Below are 23,053 nucleotides of genomic sequence, written 5' to 3'. Positions count from 1 at the left end.
TCTCTACTGAAAATAGAAAGACTGAGGCAAGAAAATCACTTCAGCGCAAGAACTTGAGGTTGCTGTGAGCTATAATGCCGCATCACTCTGTCTCAAAAAACAAAAATAAAAAAAGAGTCAAACTTCAGGCGGTGCCTGTGGCTCAATGAGTAGGGTGCTGGCCCCATATATCTGAGGTGGTGGGTTCAAACCCAGCTCCGGCCAAAAAAAAAAAAAAAAAGAGTCAAACTTCATTCTTCTGCATGTGGATATTCATTTGTCCTAACACCGTTTGTTGAAAAGACTGTTCTTTCCCATTAGATCAGCTGTTCTCAACCTGTGGGTCATGACCCACAGGAACTGTATTAAAGGGCCACGGTATTAGGAAAGTTGAGAACCACTGCATTAGATGGTCTTGGCACCCTTGTCAAAAAACCCAGTTGTTTAAGATTGTGAATTTATTTTGAGTCTCTCAATCCTATTTCACTTATAAATATATCATTGTATTACCATTCTTGCGTAGTAAGTTTTAAAATTAAAACATCTGTGTCTTGCTATTTTGTTCTTTTGCAAGATTGTTTTAGTTATTCCTGGTCCCTTGCAATTCTATTTGAATTTTAGATTCAGCTTGCCAGTTTCTATAAAGAACTCATCTAGGATTCTGATAGGAATTGTATTCACTATGTAGATGGGTTTTGGAACACTGACATCATAACGATGTTAACCCACCCAATCCATGAACATAGGATGCATTCTTGAGTATTCATATGTTCTTTAATGTCTTTCAACAGTATTTTATGATTTTAACAGTGTAAGTTTTGTGTATCATTTTTGTTTGTTTGTTTGTTTTGAGACAGAGCCTCAAGCTCTTGCCCTGGGTAGAGTACCATGGTATCACAGCCCACAGCAACCTCCAACTCTTGGGCTCAAGTGATTCTCCTGCCTCCGCCTCCCAAGTAGCTGGGACTACAGGTGCCCCACACAACGCCCAGCTATTTTTCTTTCTTTCTTTTTTTTTTTTTTGGTTGCAGCTGTCAGCGTTGCTTGGCAGGCCTGGTCTGAATTCAAACCTGCCAGCTCAGGTATATGTGGCTGGCGCCCTAGCTGCTTAAGCCACAAGCACCAAGCCTGCAAATCTTTAGTTAAAATTATTTCTAAGTATTTTATCTTTTTTGATGGATTTGTTTTCTTAATTTCATGTAAGAAAACACGAAGAGTTATAAAGAAATGTAATTGATTTTTGTATATTAATATTGTATCCTGCTGCCTTGCTGATTTTGTTTATTAGTTCTAATATTTTTTAGTAGATGCCTTAAGATTTTATCTATGCAAAATCATGTCATCTGTGAATAGAGGTAGTTTTAATGTTCTTTTCCAATCTGAATGCCTTCTACCCTTTTTTCCTGTGTAAATATGCAGGCTAGAACCCCTGTGTAATGTTAAGTAGAGGTGGTGAGAGCTGACATCCTTACCTTATTCCTGACCATAATTTCCTCTTATCAGGTTGAGGAGGTTCCTTTTTATTACTGGTTTTTTGAGAGTTTTTTTATCATGAAAGAATGTTAGATTTTGCCAAACACTGTTTCTAAATTTATTGAGATGATCATGTGATTTTGTCTTTTATTTGTTGACATGATGTTTTACATTAATTAATTTTCACATGTTGAATTGAACTTCTCCTAGGATAAACCCCACTTGTTCATGGTGTATAATACTTATATGTAGCTGGAGTTGGTTTGCTGGTATTTAGTTGGGGATTTTTGAGTCCATATTCATAGGAGATATTAGTCCATAGTTTTTCTTTCTTGTGATGTCTTTCTTTCATTTTGATATCTGGGCAGACTCACAGAAAGAGATTGTAAATGTCCCTTCCTTTTCTACTTTTTGGAGGAGTTTGTTAGAAATTGGTATTATTTCTTTTTAAAATATTTTATAGAGTTCATCAGAAAAGCCATCTGGGCCTGGTCTTCTTAAATTTGTAGATAATTTATTTTTATTACTAATTCGATCTCTTCACTCATTTAAATTGTCTATTTCTTTCTGAGTCAGGTTCAGTAATTGTGTCTTTCTAAAGAATTTGTCCATTTCATCTAAGGTATCTAATATGTTGGCATCCAATTATTTATAGCATTCCTTTATAATTTTTGTTGTTAGTGCTGCTGTTGCTTCTGTAAGGTCAATATACCATCCCCTCTACTACTGCAGGTCACCAAGGCAGACAGGCTCCCAAGGCAATGAAACTAGACCACAGGTGAGACATTAGTAATAATTACATACAAAGAAACTGGTACAGATAAGCTGTTGCTACTCAAGATAAAGTATGTGTCAATATAGAAGATCTCCAACTTTTATGATTGAGTGAATAGAAAAGGTACAGAACTGTGTGAGTAGTATGGACACTTTTGTATAAATTTTTGAAATACATAAATAGGTGTACATATGTGAGCAGTTTTCCTGGAAGAAATTATTAAAAAGTCTTTTATGGTTACCTTTAGCAAGAGATTATGGGTACCTGGAAAGAAACTTCCAGATTTGATTTATCCCTCTAGAAATAGTTAGGATGTTATAATATATTTTAATTTTTTAAAAAATGCTAGCAAGCTTACCTGGGTAGGGAGAGTTGGGGACCATTCTTGGTTTCCTACTTTGTTCTTATCCATATTAATTTTTGATGAAATGTTATTTTAAAAAGACAACCTATGAAACTAAAATATACACTTTCAAAGTCAAGCTTATGAAATGCCTACTTTTTTTCCAGTGATTTTTTTCATTTATTATTAAATTATAGCTGTGTACATTAATGCTATCATGGGGCACCATACACTGGTTTTATAGACCATTTGAGAAATGCCTACTTTTTTAATCACTTAGTCTCCTATGCCATCTGTGCCACCTTTAAACCATCTGAGTCAAAAATAGAGTAGTGAGTGCTACTAAAAGCCTCGGAAAGGAAAAGCCCTTCTGTCAGATGTCCAAAGACAGAGGAGCAACAGGTGCCTGAAGGTGGCTTCATTCTCGGCCCTTGACACACAAAGTGTGGTCCACAGACCAGCAGCCCCAGTGCCATCCAGGCACTAACTGGTGGTACAGAATCTCACTCTCTCCCCCAGACCTACTGGAGTCTATAGCCTACAGGATTCCCAGGTGATTTGTCTAATGATTCATTAGCATGTTAAAGTCTAAGAACTCCCGGATGGAGATTTCATCCCTAGTTACATGCTATAGTCCAAGAAGTGTTCTTTAAACCCATCACCACAGATGGGTCCCATCGTGGACTCACAGAATCTGAGTCTCTAGGATGGGCCCCTGCACTGGAGATTCCAATGTGCAGCTTGCTATCACAATATACTCAATGTTAGGAATTACGTCATTCATTCTTGTTCTCTGGTGCACAGTTCGACATATGTACACAATAAATACTGAAGACTATCAACTACATCATTAGCTTGATATATTGCAATGGGTAAAAATACATATGTATAAGACACAGCCCAGAAACCTCCAGCTGGATGGCAAGGTCAGCCCTCCCCTCCCTTGTGGGGGGTGATACGTCCCAAGTTTGTGCCAGTTAATGTTTTATCTGAAAGTCTGGCCTCCAGTGCTCATCGTTGAGACCTTTCACCATGTCAAATCTCAAGGTTAGGGCTCCACGCCACTCGTGCCAACATTCCCGTATATCAGAACAGCTCATGACCTGCCTCTGTGCTCCCCACATGGTCATCAGAGAACAGAGCATGAGAGAGAGGACTGAGCACAGGGAGCAGGCAAGTCCCTTCCATCTGCCCACAGTGTCTGTTTCAGCTACAATTCCCAACTCTCTCCAGTTAGCAGATGTTTGCACAGGCATCTGAACGTGTCATGTTCCCTATAGCCCGAAACCGCTGATTTCACTCCCTTAGCACCATCCTGCAACCCAAATCATGATCTCAACTTCCCTTTCCACTGAAATCTTCACATGACCTGATACGCACCTTGTACCCACACACAGGTCCCCACAAAAAGCCAAGAGAGATCAGTGAGTTACTGTGATGTTTATTTTAATGCATCTTAGTCCACACAGTTGGTATAAAATCAGAAAAAGCAAAGCAAAAACAAAAGGTCTGGAGTCTTAGCATCAGAAGGGCACCGTATATACATCTACAGTTGGTGGCCAATAAGAGTCATTGCCAGACAGTCCTTGGAGGCATAGAACAGCCTAGACCCAGCCGAGCTCTGGGAACTCACAGTCCCGAGGGGTCTAGACACTTGTCCTGATGCTCTGACCGTAAGAAAAAAATGCGGGAGTGATGAGGGCTTTATGATTTACTCATTATAGTAATAATAGCAGCCTAGCTAGGTACAAAAGCGGTTATAAACCATTTATATGACACAGAATTATTCAGGTCTCCATTCTAATTTGTTAATTGAATTTCCAGTGAGTCATTTAGATGATTAGTGATAACATGGAATGGTATATCCATAGCACCATTTCACAATTTTGTTGTCACTGATTTCTCATTTGATGTGTGACCGAGATACTCCACCTGCAAGGGCAAGTATTCCAAAGCCACAAGCCATGTTTTTGCCGAGGGCTCTAAGTTCAGGCATTTTGTCCATGCAAGTGAAAGGCTTCACATAGAGGTTTAGGCAGCAGATGGTTCTGGTGAATGCACAGGGTCACCCACACAATACAAGGGCTTTTGGCCATTTGGGGTATATACCCACACTTTGGTTTTCTAAATGAGGTGGACTGGGAGGGAGGTATCTTCTTTAAATGAAAGGGGAGGGGGTGAGATGCAGAGTTATTTTGTTTCTGGGTAAAACAAACAAAAGAAAATAAAAACAAAAAAGCAAGACCAAAATACTGAGCATGATTATACTGTTAGGATATCAAGTTCCTTAGCTACTTCTTTAAGGTTCAACACGAGGCTGATGGTCAACACGAAAAGCAAACAATACTATGTACATATATGTAAAAAGTGTTATAAATAGGTTTTATAAACCATAGATATTATATACATCTTCGATCAACAGCAAACCCCCCCCACAACTGCTTTCTGTTTGGTTTGGTTTGAGTTTGGGTTTTTGGCTAGCTCTTTTTTCTGTTTTTGGGTCTCCTTCCTCCCTTCCCTGGGTACGCTCAGAGCCTCAGACCACTGCCTGGGCGCCTCATTCACGTTTCCGCAAGATCACATAGATGACACCACTGAGAAGGGTCAGGGGGAAGGCCACCCACGCCAGGATGTAGGCGAAGCCGTAGGAGTAGTCAGAGTTGAGATGCCATTCCGGGTGCCTCACTGTGTAGATGGCCGCCGCGCTCATCACGCACAGACCTGGGGGAGGAGAGGCACAAGCTGGATGAGGGACAGTTCAAGGTGGGCAGCTCCCCTCCGCCACCACCCTCCCTCACCCCCACCCCAGGTGACAACACCAGTGGGAAGCACATTTCAACTCTGGCAGGAATCTGCTCCCAGATCCAGAGTTGAGAGGCAGTGGCTAGAAAGCGAAGGAACAAGGGCAGCGAGGTGCTCTCTGCTCCCAGCCTGGCCACCCAGGCCACAGTGTCTGAGGGGCTCTTCACATTTTCTACCCTAGTTTTCTTTCTTTAACTGTTGCCCATCCCCAGGCCACATGCGGTAACTAGCAAGCATTTGGATAGAGCAAGTACTCTTTCCAAGAGTGGTTGGGCGTGGAAGCCCCTGAAAGCTGTGAACCACTCTGCAAATGAAAAATGACATTGCGCAAAACCAGTGGAGTGTACTGGCACTTTACCTCTACTGGAATAGTGCCACACCAAAGGCATCAGGCCCCATGCAGACCACAGAGGACCACAGTCCCCCTAGCAGAGCTGCCCCACAAGAGATGCGCACACAATGCCCACGGGTGCTGCTGAGCTGACCGAGGAAGGTATGGAGGGGAATGGAGGTCAGCACGCGAGGACGTAGGACACAGCATGAGTGGGAAGCATGGCTGCAGATTAAGAAGACTGTCGAGCACAAGCTCCATCTCACTGGATGCCCCTAAGGTTAGCTCTGAGGACCAAACAGGGATCCAAGAGCATCGGATGTGCAGGTAGGTCGGGCCACCCTTCCTGGCTCACCAATCTGGTCTTCTGATGTGTGTGAGAGAGAAAAGCCCTCCACCTCAGGCCCTGGGGGGCAGCCAGGCTCAAGCTGGTGGCCCAAGCCCACGTGACACTCAGCATCCCTGGGCTGAGAGGGATCTGGTGATGTCAGCACCCCAGCCTGCTGCTGCACAAAGCCCCATCTGTTCCCTCCTGAAACAAGGTCTTTGATAAGTTGTGAGTGACTCTATTATAAACCCAGCATGCCGTGTGGGACTCATGTGGTTCCGAAGGGCCCAGTGGCCCCCTGGGCCACCTACATCTAACCCCGCTGCTATTTAGGCTGCTATTTTACCGCACACAGCAACTTTGTTTGAACAAAGTGCAGAAGTGGGAATGTGTCACATTAACCACCCTATGAGACTGCCCTTCTGCAACTGAGAGGAAAGAACTCCCACTGGACTGGCACCCATCAGCAAAGCCACGCAATAGTTTTGGAGCCACAGTGGGGTGGGGTCCAGGACCTGCCACCTACATGAGGTGCAGGAAGCACTGAAGATATCCGTGTCAGGAGGGAGACCACAGCCAGGGGTGGTTTGAGGAGAACAGCAGCTTTGATCTCCTAGGACATACTTTATTTGTTGTGAGGTTTAGGGCCCTCTACTATCTTGCCCCACTGCTCCATGGCTCACCTTACAAACTGCTAATTCCTTTTTTAAAAAAATTGGATTAATATGAGGGTACATATGATTAGGTTACATTGTTTGCATCTGCAAGGTAAAGTCTGAGTTGCAGCCTAGTCCTTCACCCAGGAGGTGTGCCATGTACCCCCTATGTTGTACCTGTTAGGTGGGAACTTACTAAGCCCCCTCCCCCTCTCCTCTTCTTGAATTTGTTTTTCTCTCACGTGGGCCTGTACTTTTTCATCTACTAGTTTCAACTTAGTACTGAGTATATGAGATGCTTGGTTTTTCATTCTTGAGTACTTTACTAAGGAGAATGTTCTCTAAATCCATTCAAGTTAATACAAAAGATGAAAAGTGTCCATATTTTTTATAGTTGAATGGTATTCCATGGTATACAGATACCATAGTTTATTGATCCATTCATGGGCTCATGGGAACTTAGGTTGTTTCCACATCTTGGTGATCATGAACTGAACTACAATAAACATTCTAGTGCAAATGTCCTTATAGTAGAATGATTTTTTTTTCCTTCTGAGTAGATGCCTAGTAATGGAAGGTCTACTTTAGTTCTTTTTTTAGTTCTTTGAATGCCATACTTCTTTCCAAAAAGGCTGTATTAGTTTGCAACCTCACCAACAGGCATAAGTATTCCCCTCTCTCCTCTCCATACCTGCACCAGCATCTGCAGCTTTGGGACCTTGTGATGGGGGCTATTCTCACTGGGGCTTGACTTTAAGACATACTGAAGCTGTCTCTTGAGTTTTGTTTGACCTACCTAAAGAGGATAGTGCTATTAAAAGGGAAATAAGAGCATGGCAAAGAGTGAAGTGTTAAGACAGTGCTAACAGGGCAAGAGAACACTTATCGTGTGGACAGGACTGTCAAATGGGGTGTGTAATCATCGCTGGGGTAAAATGCCTTGGTAGCTCACTAGACCAGCTATACCCCAATTTCACTGGCAAAGAGGAAACATCAAGAGAGACAGAGAGAGGCAGGATGCACAAGTGCAGCGCCTGACGTGTGTGTGTGTGTGTGTGTGTGTGTGTGTGTGTGGCTTTCGCCCTGGCAGAGGCTCAGAAATAGATGACTCTAAGCTTAACTGCAATCCAAATTATGTTTGGATACCCACGAAGCCAGGAGAGCATTGCACTTTATAATTACTGCTGTCAGGAGACTGAGATCTTAGGGAATATATCATTACAAGGCCATGTGTACGTAAAGCAATAGATGCATCCTGAAATACAGAAAAAAGTGAAATTCTTTGGCTGGGTACCTTCTGTCTACATCCCAGAGAAGTTAATATCATGCAATAGTTGTCTCCCAAAGCCAAACATTCTTCCTAATATGGGGATCATGACTCACTTTTCCAGCAACCAGTGAGTGAAGATGCATCATCAAACTCCCCCTAGTGAGGGTAAGTGAGGTCCTGACACCCAGAAAGACAAATGAGCCATCTGTACTCTGGCAGTGACCTGGGCCCTCCTGAGAGGGCCTGGAGTCTGGGAGGTTAGGTCAGTTATAAGAGCAAGGACCCTCATGCTGTCCAGACAGCATAAAGGTGCTGGGCTTTCAGGCACCAAGAGTCCCTAGCTGTTCCTGATGACTGTGTCCACTGCAAGTCCCTGAAGCTTCTCCCTTTGGCAGAGAAGGTCTCAAGCCCAGCCCCTCAGTAGCACCAGCCACTGAGGGGATAAATCAAGGTCAGAGCCTTTGTGAGGAAGCACCCAAAGGCAAAGGGAGCAACAGAGGGAATTCCTGCTACTCCCTTAGAATCTCCATCCTCACTGGCTCAGGAAACATGGATTGAGTGCCTACTGCATGCAGGCACTATTCTAGATGCTGGTCTAGATGCACCAAGATAAATGGGACAAGGTTCCTACTTTCAAGGGGTATCTACTCAGAATACAGACATACCTGCAAATAATTTCAATGTTCTGTGATGGAATTTTGAGAGAAGGAGAGAAACATACTTGATGGTCCAAGAGCACAGATGGACAATGAGTCTAAACTGGAGCACTGGAGAAGCCACACTCAGTTTCACACGGCAAGCTGAGAGCTCACCGTAGACCACAGGAGTAAGGGCCATACTAAGGAGGTTCTGATGAGAAGCCTCTGAGGAACCTCAAGCAAAGGAGAAACATGCTGTGATGCGGATTTTAGGATGGTCAGCCTGGCAGCTGTGCAAAAGATGGACTTAGGGAGGTGGCTGGAGAGTGCAAGGGGAGGCTTTTGCAATGGTTTTAGTGACCAAGGACAAAAGAAGTGGCCATGATGCCTACCAGGACATTTCCCAATGTCGGGAAACAGCGGTGGACTGTCCCCAGGGTGAGGCAGAGGGGAGAAGCCAGCAGGATCACCTGGTGTGTTCACCGAGGCTCTGGGAACCCAGAGGTTCACCGAGGTCTAGGAAGCCCAGGGAAAAATGTCTCCAGGAGTGAGTAGCCAACAGCACTGGAAGGGGTGGAGAGACACGGCAAAGTCTCCAGGAGTGAGTAGCCTACAGCACTGGAAGGGTTGGAGAGATACCGCAAAGTCTCCAGGAGTGAGTAGCCTACAGGATTGGAAGGGGTGGAAAGATACCGCAAAGTCTCCAGGAGTGAGTAGCCTACAGCACTGGAAGGGGTGGAGAGACACAGCAAAGTCTCCAGGAGTGAGTAGCCTACAGGATTGGAAGGAGAGAGACACAGCAAAGTCTCCAGGAGTGAGTAGCCTACAGGATTGGAAGGAGAGAGACACAGCAAAGTCTCCAGGAGTGAGTAGCCTACAGGATTGGAAGGAGAGAGACACAGCAAAGTCTCCAGGAGTGAGTAGCCTACAGGATTGGAAGGAGAGAGACACAGCAAAGTCTCCAGGATTGAGTAGCCTACAGGATTGGAAGGAGAGAGACACAGCAAAGTCTCCAGGATTGAGTAGCCTACAGCATTGTAAGAGGTGGAGAGATACCGCAAAGTCTCCAGGAGTGAGTAGCCTACAGCATTGTAAGAGGTGGAAAGATACCGCAAAGTCTCCAGGAGTGAGTAGCCTACAGCATTGTAAGAGGTGGAGAGATACCGCAAAGTCTCCAGGAGTGAGTAGCCTACAGCATTGTAAGAGGTGGAGAGATACCGCAAAGTCTCCAGGAGTGAGTAGCCTACAGCATTGTAAGAGGTGGAAAGATACCGCAAAGTCTCCAGGAGTGAGTAGCCTACAGCATTGTAAGAGGTGGAGAGATACCGCAAAGTCTCCAGGAGTGAGTAGCCTACAGCATTGTAAGAGGTGGAGAGATACCGCAAAGTCTCCAGGAGTGAGTAGCCTACAGCATTGTAAGAGGTGGAGAGATACCGCAAAGTCTCCAGGAGTGAGTAGCCTACAGCATTGTAAGAGGTGGAGAGATACCGCAAAGTCTCCAGGAGTGAGTAGCCTACAGCATTGTAAGAGGTGGAGAGATACCGCAAAGTCTCCAGGAGTGAGTAGCCTACAGGATTGGAAGGAGTGGAGAGACACAGCAAAGTCTCCAGGAGTGAGTAGCCTACAGGATTAGAAGGGGTGGAGCGATACAGCAAATTGAGGATATTATTTAAAGTGCACATTGAAACCTCTACAAAAGCACTTTCATTTGAGAGCCTGGGGTGAAATAGGGACGAGGCTGTAAGGCCTATTACCTTGAACATTTTGGGCTGTCTTTGTGTGTCTGGCCCTGTCGTCATTTTCAGCATTCAAGGGACCACTGTGGTCTCTAAAGCCGCCCACAGCACAAACTCTGATCTGGGTATAGCCAGGAAGACAATCCAGAATGAGTCACTCCTACAAGAGTTCTAAATGAGGCTTCTGACGTAAGGCATGCTTGAATCTCCAAACCAGAGGGCACTCTGCTCTTACTACCTCTCTCAAATTCTTTTATTCTAAATGCCTGTATCTGTATCAATCTGGAAAAGAAGGAAAGAAAGAAAAACCCCAAACAAAGCAAAAGAAATGTAAAAAGTGAAATTCAGAAGTCACCTGTACTGTTTTTCTGCTGAAATGTAACTGCACATTGGACCAGGGTGTGGTTCTGCCAAGGACACACAATTATCTAATTATCTAACAAATAGTTACTCCTGGCCTTCTATGTGCCCTGCATGAAGCTAGTTGCTGAGTCTAAGTAGTGAAATAAATCCAAACACACAGAACTTTCTTTCTAGGTTTGTTATCTATATAAATTCAAGTGATGTTTTCCCACCTAGCACAGCCCAGCCCGACAGAACAAAGAAAATTTAGAAGACTTTCTATCCCATGAGTGGGATGAGCTATCTGTGAGGGAAATACCCTAGAAGCCTTTATAGTGGCATTAGGGGCAGTTTCACAGCTACACCAGTGGTCCCAACCCTGGAAGCACATCAGAGTCACCAAGGAAGTGGCCCCATCCCAGAGCTAAATGAGACTGTCCAGCACTGGGTTTTTTGTTTTTTGTTTTTTTTTTTAGACAGAGTCTTTCTCTGTCACGCTAGATAGAGTACTGTGGCATCACAGCTCACAGCAACCTCAAACTCTTGGGCTCAAGAGACCTCCTGCCTCAGCCTCCCCAGTAGCTGGGACTACAAGCACCTGCCACAACCCTGGCTAGCTTTTCTATTTTTTTCTAAGATGGGGTCTTGCTTTTTCTCAGGCTGGTCTTGAACTCCTGAGCTCAAGTGATCCACCCACCTCAGCCTCCCAGTGTGCTAGGGTTACAGGCTTGAGCCACCATGCCCAGCTAGCACTGGCATGTTTGAAAAAAGCATCCCAGGTGGTTCTGATGTGCTGCTCAGGCTAAAAAAGCACTGAACCAGAGGAAAGCACCTTTCGATAATGTGCAGCCAGGGATCAGCCAGCCTGAGGGAAGCATGTAATCAAGGCGAGAGTGTTCTTAACCGTGAGCCTTGTGGCTGACTAGAGAAGAGCTGATGTGGCAAACCAGGAGCCTCTCACCACACAGAGGGCTATAATCTAGAGCAGGGAGACAGAGACACCCCCTCCACCCCAAAGCCCTGCACTCCTCTCACCTGCCCTTCCTTGGAGCCCTCCACAAGGAAGCCAGGCAATCTAGCTGTAACAGCCACTTGAGAGACTCAGCAGGGATTCTGGTGGTTTCCACTTAAAATGCATCTATCCTGCTGGGAACTAGCTTCTTTGGAAGGCACACCTTCTGATTACATCCCACAATGGTGGGGCTACTTTCTTCTTGCTTCTTTCCTTTCTTCGCCCAGACCTTTCTTTCTTTCATTTATTTTAGCATTTCTGACTTCTTCCTTGTTAAATTGTCACTTCCCAAGGTTTCACCAGTTCTAATCCCCAACAACCCTACCCCAGTTTGCATTCTCCTGACTAGCTTCTCAATAGTCCAAGCATTGGGAAACAACACAACAAAGTGACTCAGAACTGTCAGACACTACAGGAGTCAGGAGTTCCTAACTCTCTAAGTTTTCACCTTTAGCAGAAAGATCCTGCAGCAATTCCAAATGCAACATTCCAGAGATCTGAGATTCCTGGGAGACCAACTTTTAGAGCATTTGGACTGGGGTTGACAACAAAGGGCAGAACATTCTTGGGACTTATAAATGACAACTGCCTTTTAGCTCATCCAAGATAGCTTCCTATTCGAATAAAGGCGGCTGAACTGACCAGCTGATAGCTGAACATTAGGTCTTTTGAGAGACAGGCAAGTAGATGTGAAGTGGGATAAGAGAGGAACAAATCATGTGCTCTTACATCCGACATATTTACAGCAGAGTTCTAAAATCAAAACAGTGAGCCCAGTATGAATTAGTAAATGTATTCCGGAAGATTAGAAAATCTCTGTACCTAACAGAGTTTGGCTAAACTGAAATATTTTAACAAATGGCAGCATAGTTACAGGTGTGACTTAACGGTTCCTATTTGGGGGGCTTTGAGGTTTGGGCTAAAATGCTGTCATTAAGATGTTTGAAATTTTAAAGCTGAAATATCTCAGTGGGAAGAGTGAAGGTGAGGCAGCTCAACTCTTCTCAGCCCCTCATTTCTAATTGGAGTAGGTCTCGTGATTCAGGTTAGTCATTCACCACAGATGCTTGGGAACTTCAGAATAGTGAATGTGTAAATTTGCACCCATCTTCCAATGAAGGTAAATCAGTCCCAGTGAAAGATAATATAAAAATAAGAACTTCCCCCTTGGATTTCGTGCTCTTTAAAATTTTGGGTGGATTCTGTGTCTCTAACCCAACTCCATTCCATTCACATTGTGCCGGAAGAAGGGTAAGCACGCATTGCCCCTGTGCTGGGTGACCTGGGGCACACTCATTTACCGCCTCCTGGCCTCAGTTCACACATCAGTAAAATAAAAAGCTTGTATAGATTAAATACAGTTATGTCCTGAAACTTCTGGTTCCTACACATATAATAATTATCTTGAGGATATATTCACAGATGGATATGATCGCCATCTGATTTGATATCAAACCATAATGAGTGAGCAAAAAAGGAAACCCCAGAAGACCGTAAGGTTTCCTTTATCACATCTGAAAATGGAGCATGACTCTTCACTTCAGTGTACCTAGAAATGATATCTTAGTGCATAATTAGTCACTCAACAGAACTGGCAACAATCCAGGGCCTGGCCTTGGATTATAATAAAGACTGTGTCATAGCAAAGCACTGTTTCGTTTTAAAATCCCCAAACCATAAATACTGAAATGTTGTATTCAAGTGTTTAAAGGAGGATCAGCTCTTCAATTTACTCCCTTTTTCCAGGAAAGGATAACTCTCTGGCTTCTAGAAAAGGTCACCAGCATTCACCCTCAGGCTGTCTTCCCACACGACTCTGTATAAGACATCGTATCTACCCGTCTAGGCATCAAGGCCTCTTACTTTTCTCCAGTGCCCTGCTGACTCAGCCAACTGGTGTCAGCAGACTGGAGAGGGTTGGCAGGGGGGGAAGAGCCCATGAAGCAAGTTGCCAGCCAGGATCCAGGGGCAAAGCACTTCCAATGAGAGCAATCAAGGTAGTTTAGGGAGGAGATGGAGGAGACCTTCCACATGTTTTCACATGTTGTCATGTTTGGAAATGATGGCATGTTCCCTAGGGGTGCAAATGAAGAAATCAGAGGATGACAAGAGTAAATCAAAGCCCAGCAGAACCTAGGAACTGGTGTAAAGGAGCGAAGGAACTTATCAATGTCACTTCATCACAACCTACAGGTGCAGACGCACACCTGAGAACACCCTGCCAGCTCTCAGCATGCGAGGGCCATTTTCTGCACTAAAACAGAGATGTTTTCTTGGGCAGAATGGAACCTAGAAGAAACAACCCTCCAGCCTGGCATAGCTCTAGCGATATCCTCAGTATCTACCTCTCACTATGTGTCCAGGTTTAGCTTCACCCCGCTGAAACACCTGGCTTGGCGGGGACCCTCCCTCCAGAACCCCTAAGTCCTCTTTCACAAGCACTTCATGCCAGGGAGCAGCGGAGACCTCCCAAATTCAAAGACACGTGTACACACACATACATACCCTAAGCTATCACTTGTACACACACATATACACCCTAAGCTTTCACATGTACACACACATACACACCCTAAGCTTTATGAAAAGCATCCAATGGGCAGACTCACCAACACCAGTCCTCCTAGGATGACATCCTTCTACCAAACCCATCATTCTTCAGCCTTGGACAGGCCTAGCTGCCATGTGGACCTTCCCATCCACAACTTACCAGCAAGGATTTGGAAGAATCCAGTGATGTAAAACCGGCCCCCCTTGGTGAGAGTGAAGAGCTGGCAGAAGAACCCGAACAGGGACAGGACGCTGAAAATGATGGACAGGATCATGGTGGCCTGGACAGACTGCAGCCATTCTGGGGGAGAGACACTTGGTTAGGAAATCTGGCCATCATCAGGGCTCTGCTTCCTGTGAGGCAGAGCCCCCTCTCCTTAGCAGAACTCAGGCAGTTCACTTATGTACCCTAAAAAGTCATTCTTCATTTCACGGTTTCTTTGGGAGGAAAAAGAAAAGAAAAGAAACATAAACACACACACACACACACACACACACACAGGGTGGCCACAAAGTTCATGTGCAATTTAAAACTATAATGCATATTAAATTGTGGGCATTTTAGGAAAGGGCTATAAGAAAACATCTACCTCTCACCAGAAAGGGTTAAACTCCAGTTAAAATATACTGAATTTCCTTCCAGCCTCTGTGCCAACGTGTTCCTTACATGTGCATTACGGAGGACTTGAGCCCCACCCACTGTCTTTCCTCTTCATGTCTTCAGGGATCTTTGAGGGCTTATCAGAACTCCAATATTCCAGGAAGAATAGTTTAAAGCCACTGTTCAAAATATCCACATCTCCAAGGAGATCAAGGGAATGGCTGTTGGAGCCCAAACTACTTTTTAAGAAAGACGGAAGAGAATGCTGATGGAGGGAGGCATGCTTTGTGTAGGGTATGGACACCCGTGTGCTCAGCGAGCTGTGCCTTTCCTTTTGGCCCACCTCAATCATGGCCGTCAGCCTCTGCACAGTGCAGCTCGTGATTAGCAAATCACCAGACAGGATCGAGGCTCACACTTCCCCGTCTTTGTTGAACTGACCTTCGATCAAATCTCCGAGCCTCCAACTGAAATTTGACAAAGAAGAGAGTTGCCCCTCGTGGTCTCTTCCAGTTCACTATCTACTGCAAATTCGCGTCATTTCAGGAAGGAAGAGGGAACAACCTGAATCCCACACTATAGAAGGACCAGGTTTGCCTAGAAGAGCTGCATCTGGCCTTTGTCCCTTCTTCCAAGTGCTACATGACAATGGGGCAGGCTCTGCGCTCAAGAGAGAAATGGCAACTGGTGAAGCTACAGTTTCATCCTCTCAGCTTGTAACAGGCTTAAAAAAGCACACACCCATACTCAACCCAGTACTCAAAGCCATGGAGCCTGGATGTTCTATAATTAACCCAGTAAGACAAATCTGTTTGGAGTTGCAAGTAGCTCATGGCAGAATTTTAAGGGTGCAGATTAGGTTAACTATTAGTAGAGACACATTTGAGATTTTTCCAAGACACAGACTGGAAGCATTTTCAACTTGGAAGAAACCTGAGAGATCAAACAACCTAGCTTCTTTGCACCAAAGGAGATTTCCGGAAATGTTTGGCCGAGCTCAAGTAACACAGCCATGCCTGGGAGAACCTCAATTCCAGTCTAGTGCTCTTTCCACTGAAGCATAACACACGCTTCTTTGATTTGCTTTTCAATTTCTTTGTCAATTAAGGTAAGAAAATGATGCCTAATGGGTTGTGACCCATCCTGATTCCATTTTGATAGAACCTTAATTCAATCTGTTTGTCTTTACCCAGTAGAAAGTTTCTTTTGAAAGAGCACTCTGTAACAGAGATAATGTTGCCATAATATTATTTATTCAAGAAAACAAATTATGTAGCACTCTGGTAGATGCAGCTGGAAACACAAAGAAATCTGATACCCCAATCTGAAGCTAAAACAAAGGGATCCACACTGGCTGGGAAATGCTCTTCACTGCACACTGTGAGGAACGCCATGGGGCAGGGATGACAGCCGGGATCTCTTTCTCCAATTCTGAGAATTTACCTCATCCCTGACTTCCACTATCATTGTTGGCAGGACCTACCACCAGACTTGGCATACAGAAAAATCTTAAAATCTTTCTATGTTCAGGCTACATGAATAGGAAATGTCCCTAAGCTTAGTTCCAACCCCATTATAATTGAGTTGCTTTGCCACAAGTTGTTTGTCAAATCGGATCAGAATTAGAGGATCAAAGAAGTTTTTATTCAATGAGCATTTGTTGAACACCTACTGTTTTGAGCCAAGCCCTTTGGTGAGTTCTGCTAATACAAAGATGAAGAAGGTGGTTTTCAACCATAAGCATGATAAACACAACACATACATTAAGATAGAAAGCCCAGCAATGTCATCAACCACAACATACGTGAAGGGTTGCGGGGATGCATCGTAAGGTGTGGCGTTTTACCTTGGATTAAGTCATTTCAGCCATATTATGATGCAAGAGATACACCTAACTAAACAACAGTCAAAAATAAAAAGATGCTAAGAAGAAGTTCCAGGCCAATATTAAGAAGAAGAAAGTAGGAAAAGTAATAATAGCATCAAATAAAACAGAACCTATGTGTCTAAAGGGGGTTGTTTCATACAGGAAAGATTCCGTAGACTTGACCTTTACTTCCAGTTTACTTGATCTATGAGTGAAGAAATCACTGTCATAAACCTGTATGCATATAATAATATGGCCTGGAAAAGTCTAAAGCAAAAAACAATCTAAAATATGAGAAGAAATTGATAAAGCTACAATCATAGTGGAAAACTAGACTTTAGCTTCCTCCCTCAGAACAGATAAATAAGACTGAAGATAAGGAAGGATATATATAAAATAAGATTAGCAAATTCAAGCTAATAGATATGTAGAAAATTTGTGTCTAAATGACAGAGACTATAAATTATTTTCAAAACACATGAGACAGCCTTACAAACTGACTATTTATGTTAGGCAACAAAAAATCTCAGTAAATCTTAAAATAGAAGTAATGTAAGTACAACACACAACTAAAGACAAACAGAAATTAGAAATTAGAAACAAATTAGCCAAAATGAATTTTAAAATCCAAAAATAGTGTTCCAGATAATCCCTTGGATAAAGAAATCAAGATGAGAAGTAATACTTCTTCAGCAAGGAATGATATTGAGAATACTAACATGCCAAATTTATGGGCTGTGGCCAAAGCAGTTCTCAGAGAAAAATATATACCCTTATATGCATTTACTAGAAAAATAACAAAAGCAAACACACTAAACTTATAACTCAAGAAGCTAGAAAAAAAAAGTGACATAAATTCAAAATTAATTGACTTAACCCAATAAAAGCAGAGCTTAATAAAACCATGAAAATATAAAGAATAATTTAATAAAATATCTAGTTCTCTGAGGAGGGACATCAATAAGGCAGAAAAAGTTTATTAAAGTACATAAAAGAAGTGCTCAAGGAGTATACTATGTTCCTGGATTGAAACACTCAGTTATAAAGATGCCCACTACATCCAAAATAATCTACAAATTCAGTGCTATTCTAATCAATATCACAAAATGCATCAAAAATTCATCTAAAAGACAATGAACAATAATAGTCAAGAAAAAATTTAAACCAACACAACAGCCACTAAAAAATAAACAAATGAAAACCAGAAAAACATATAAAACCAATGAGTCAGGATATCACCTATGAGAGAGCAAACACACATCATGCTATGTTTATTATATTATATGCTGTATATTATATATGTAATTATAATTTTTCATAATTGATACATGTATGATTACATTAATTAATAAAATATATCTTATAGTATACAAGGATTATATTCTAAAATTTAGTAATTTAAACAATATAGTTGTTTTTTTTTTGAGACAGAGTCTCACTTTGTTGCTCTTGGTAGAGCATTGTATCATAGCTCACAGCAACCTCAAACTCGTGGGCTCGAGTGATCCTCTTGCCTCAGTCTCCCAAGCAGCTGGAATTACAGGCACCCACCACAATGCTCAGCTATTTTTAGAGAGAGGGTCTCGCTCTTGCTCTTGCTCAGACTGGTCTCGAACTCGTGAGCTCAGGCTATCCACCTGCCTCAGCCTCACTGAGTGCTAGGATTACAGGTGTGAGCCACCACACCCGGCCATCAAACACTATAGTGTCAGTCATAAAAGAAAAATAAAAGAATGGCACATAATTAAGACTTTTGAGGTATGCATGTAAATTTATTTTATAATAAATAGAGTGTTAGAGGGTAAGAATGCAACAGATAACAAATGGTGTTCATTGGCTATTCAGATGGTAAAACATAACAGATCTCTAGCTCACAACACCAAAAAAATTAAATCCCAGAGGAATCAAAGAGGTAAATATAAAATTAAAAAGTCATGCAGATACGTGATTAGCAAAGGAGACTATGAATAGCCAAAGAACATGTTAAAAGGTCCTCAACCTCACTAGTAACCAGAGAAATGCAACTGAAATCCCTAAGGAATGTGACATTAACTTTTATCCATCCAACTGGCAAAAATCCAAAAAAAAACAAAAATGATATCTGCAGAGTAAATGTGTGATAGTAACTCTATGTATTCATTGGAATAAAAGTAATAATATAATCCTTTTATGACCAGCAATTTGGCAGAATGCATTTAAAATCTGCAAAGCCCATATTATAATGACTCAACAATTTCATCACTATATCCTGGATAAATATTTGAGCATCTACTCAAAGAGAGATGAACATGGATATTGATTATAGCATCACTCCTATGAGGGAAAATGAATTAGGGTATAGCCCTACACTGGAATACTCTGCAGCAAGTAAAAAAAAAAAAATCATCTTAGAATTAGAAAATGAATAGCCTTTGAAAGACCTTCAAAATAATGAAAAGAGTAAGGTATCCATACTGCAGGTCATCACTATGTAAACACAATCCTCAAAACTATATGTATGTGTACAGACATCCACGTGCATCCACCTGTTCATAGAAAAAAGCCAAAGATGGATCAAACTGACATCAACAGGGTCCCCCAGAAACTGGAGTTTAAGGAGACCTTTCACTCAATCTCTATTCTTTGACTTATTTTTAATAAAGAGAATATTTTCATGTAATACACCTACTACTTGAATGATTAAACCCAATTTCAAAAATTACAGGATAATGAAGAAATAACAGTCAATAACAAGTTAAACAGTTAGGATTTCAAAACTCAAGAGAGCTGCTAGGATCCTAGGCAGGGCGAGGCTTCCATTTGTAAAGAGAAAGGGGACTGTCCCTTTCCTTGAACACCGAGGATCTAAAGGTCCTTGGCTCAGCAAGGGAACAAAAGCCTCACCCAAGGGGAGGTAGCCTGCAAGCCAGCCCCTGATGGAAGTTGCAAGAGCTCCCCTTGCTACTGTGCAAAGGGAAGCCTGCGGTGCCCCAAGGAGAGTCCTAAGCTCGGATGATGTGGATCCCCAGACAAAATCATTCACCAGAACTGGAACTGACAGACAGCCAGGGCATAACTAAGAGCAGATGTCACATGCTCCGGAAACGACAGAACGAGGGTGAGCAAAGCCTGATCTATCTGCCCTGCAGCTGTGTGTTCCGGTTAGAACAGCCCCGGGCACTGGCTCCAGGGCAGGTTCTGCTAACAAAGTTATCCTGTCCCTTATTTTGGCCTTGATTTCCTCTTCTCTAACTTGAGGGGCTAACACATTTCATACGGTTGTTGTCACGCTCCAACCAAAGAGTGCTGTAAAGGCTCTGTGGAAGGATAGCGCAGACCAGGAGCAGGGTAAACAGGCATTCACAGACCATTACTACACAAGGTTGCAGAATGTGGGGCCTCTCGATCCGGGTCACACCAAGCAGTGTTATAATGGAGGCCACAGTGTTCACATGTGCCAGGTTATGAGAGCACCAAGCACAACAACTCCAAAAAGTATTTTGATATACCTTTGGTATTATCTATGCCCATACCACCCTGAACACACTCAATCTCATCTGGTCTTGGACGCTAAGCAGGGTCAGGCCTGGATGGGAGTGTTTGGATGGGAGACAACTTTAGGATAAGTTCATTTCTATTCACCAACTACTCTATTCTGCCTCTTTAGCACAAAATTAGCAAAAGCCAAGACCAGCATGTGAATGAATGGGCGTGGCCCGTTCAGCTGTTATTAATGCAATTAGATCTTGTTTACAAAGTCAGGCTGAATTTGGGCTGTTGGCTCTACTTTGCCAGCCTCTGCTACAGCAGAATAGTTAGATGTGCAGAAAATAATTACTAGAGAATGAGAGAATACAACCCAAGGGAAGAGGCTGTCCGTTGTAAACCTGTTTTACACGGGATGAAGCTGATGAGAGACCAGCATCCCCAGTGGCAAACTTGTGGTCTGTGGTACTTAGTAGAGCCCATGACGAGTACCTGCCGTCCCTCTCTCAATGCCTGGTGCTAAGTGAGTGCCCAGAAAAAACTTGCAGTGTTCCCAGGGGGAGAACACTAGAATGGTGCTGAACACTAGAATTAAAGATCATAAAGCTCTCAGCTAGCCTACTGCTCTACTGCAAGTGCTAGAAACAGGAGCTACTGAAAGCCTTCTGAAGTGGATCGCAGCTGCCTGCAGATCCAGTTAACGTGAAGTTTGCATTGCACAACGATCGAAGCTCACTTCAAGGTCAGACTCCTGTCCAGGGAGCAGCTGAGCAGTGGAGGAAATGCATCCACCCCCTCAGCTGTATTCTTAGCCCAGGGCCCACCAACTAGTGAGTGAGGAGCTCAGAATGGATAGGGAGCTTTGACATGTGACAGTTCAACTGCACGTCCTCCCCACCTGGAGTCTGACTCTGGGCACTTAATTCATAAAAGCTTTTCTGACTCAAGAGAACAGGTTTTGTTGAGACTCAAAGGAAGGACAGCTGTAAGAGGCTCGGAAGAGACACTGGGGATGCCAACAGAGGAAAGGTCACAAGGAAGGAGGCCACTGGAGGGGTGAATCACACAGGCAACGGTAAATACCTCCCATTTGCACAGCGCTAGGCTGTTTTAAAAAACACATGACCTCCAAGACCAGGACCCCCACTCCCAAGCCTCCCTGCCTACTCCCATCACACAGATGGCCATTCTCCTTATTTCTCAGCATGAATGCCATTCCAGGAGTAGCTCCATCCTAAACAATGTGGCCTTTGCACGCTTCACCCACCCACTGGAGCATGCCCAGGGCCCCGCGTGGGCTCGGCTCCAGGGATCCAACTTCCTTCCCAAACAGCCCAGCTGATAGCTTAGAAATGGGACACAGGGGTCAGGCTAATTTTGCCAGTGACCCATACAGAAAGCAAACAAGATGGGGAAAGCCACCTGCAGGCTAAGAGCTCCCACAGATGATGAAGGCCACATGTAAGGCACTTTCAACAGGTGATGGTGGAGACATTTTCCCTCCAGCAAAACTTGTGGGTGGTTGCTAGTGAGCACAGACTGCCCAGCAGGTGGAGAGAAGCTCCACATCAAGGCACTTGGCCTGACACAGTCAGCCAGCTCACTGCACTCTGATCCCAAGGCTTCATGGCAGGCACAAGAACTAGAGTTTCAGAGTCTTGTTTTGTGGTTTAATACCTGTGTTGATGTCCTGGTAACCAGTGCTTGGACTTGAAGAGAGAATATCATGTAGCCACTGAGATGCCTGAAGTTAGCTGAAAATAATAAGCTCTTTGAGGCCATTTTGTATACTCTTATTGGAAATTTCTAGAAACAACAGCAGGATCAGGGAAGGCTGTGTTTCTCAAAGAATTGTTCCTGAAAGATTTATTCTACCAGCTAACACTAAGAAAAAAAATGGGGTGGGGGTTGCCTGATCAAGGCTATTAATCTCCCTCCTTGGACATTCACAGCTTACAATGAATTATCCAAGGCAATGAGAAGTCCTACTGTATTTTTTAAAAAGCCTGCTGAATTTTTAAAATTCACTGTTCTTTTAAACTGCCTTATCAGGAAACCTTTTTTTTTTTTTTTTTTTAAGAACAGCCCACTTGGAAACGCTGAGTTTCCGCACAGAAAATGGCTCCTTATGTCCCATCTACTGCTGTTTTCACTACAGCACAGCAGGGGCCCTCAGAAGGTCAATAATGTTTGAAATCTAAAGAATTAAATGATCCCACCACCATACTTCAGATTTAGAGCCCACAGAAGCGAGAGTGGGAGGAGGGAGAAGAGAACAGCGTGGCAAGGGGAACGAGAGTCTCCTTGCTTTCTGCTCATCCACCTGCCAAGCCACGGGCCCAACCTCAGAGGTGAGCAAGCAAGAAGTCAGTGCTTGCTGTTTACTGGCACCATACTCTACACAGCTGGGGCTCGAGTGGAACCTCACCAGCACCAAGGAGTCACCGAGAGAAGGAAGGAGGAGGTAGCACCAGCAGAAAAGAAGACAAAGCTGGGTCGTCAAACATTTGAAGACGTGGGGGAGAGAGCATGGCCACCCAGCTTTGGTCCAGGGGCCACCACAGAGATTTAAACAGTTCAGGAATGACCCAGGCAATTTGGTCAAACCCAAGTACAGCAAATCAGTCATGAATGAAGACCACCAGTAATAACCAGACAAAAGAAGGGAGGGACTGGGGTTTCACAAAGGGACTTCATAAGCGACAATATCTCCCGGCACTCTTCTTACATCACAGCTGCCCTTTTCCCATCTCCTCTCCCTTCTGTGCCCCCATGAAGCACTGGAGGACCCAGGACTCAGCTCAGACCCTGATACCCTCTTTCCTTCTTTCTAGCCTCTCTTCTCAACTGTCCCCCCAAGTCATCTTTGTTGTCATCATGACACT

The 23,053-nt window shown here is 43.7% G+C and overlaps 1 protein-coding gene across 2 annotated transcripts in view; it reads right to left on the bottom strand.

The window, feature by feature from the left end:
* Positions 1 to 3,995: 3,995 nt before the first annotated feature.
* Positions 3,996 to 23,053, bottom strand: part of PMP22 (peripheral myelin protein 22) — a 33,247-nt gene continuing 14,189 nt past the window's right edge. For both annotated transcript variants that reach the window (XM_053568963.1, XM_053568962.1), the window contains exons 4-5: positions 14,396 to 14,536; positions 3,996 to 5,291 (exon numbers count right to left, since the gene is read on the bottom strand). In XM_053568963.1, coding sequence (XP_053424938.1) covers positions 5,128 to 5,291; positions 14,396 to 14,536 — 305 coding nt within the window. In that variant the 3' untranslated portion in view covers positions 3,996 to 5,127. The remainder of the gene's footprint in view (positions 5,292 to 14,395; positions 14,537 to 23,053) is intronic.

The sequence above is a fragment of the Nycticebus coucang genome, chromosome 18 (assembly GCF_027406575.1).
Source record: "Nycticebus coucang isolate mNycCou1 chromosome 18, mNycCou1.pri, whole genome shotgun sequence".
Lineage (NCBI taxonomy): Eukaryota > Metazoa > Chordata > Mammalia > Primates > Lorisidae > Nycticebus > Nycticebus coucang.
Note: the sequence above shows the minus strand (reverse complement) of the source record. Positions and strands in the feature narration are given on the sequence as shown.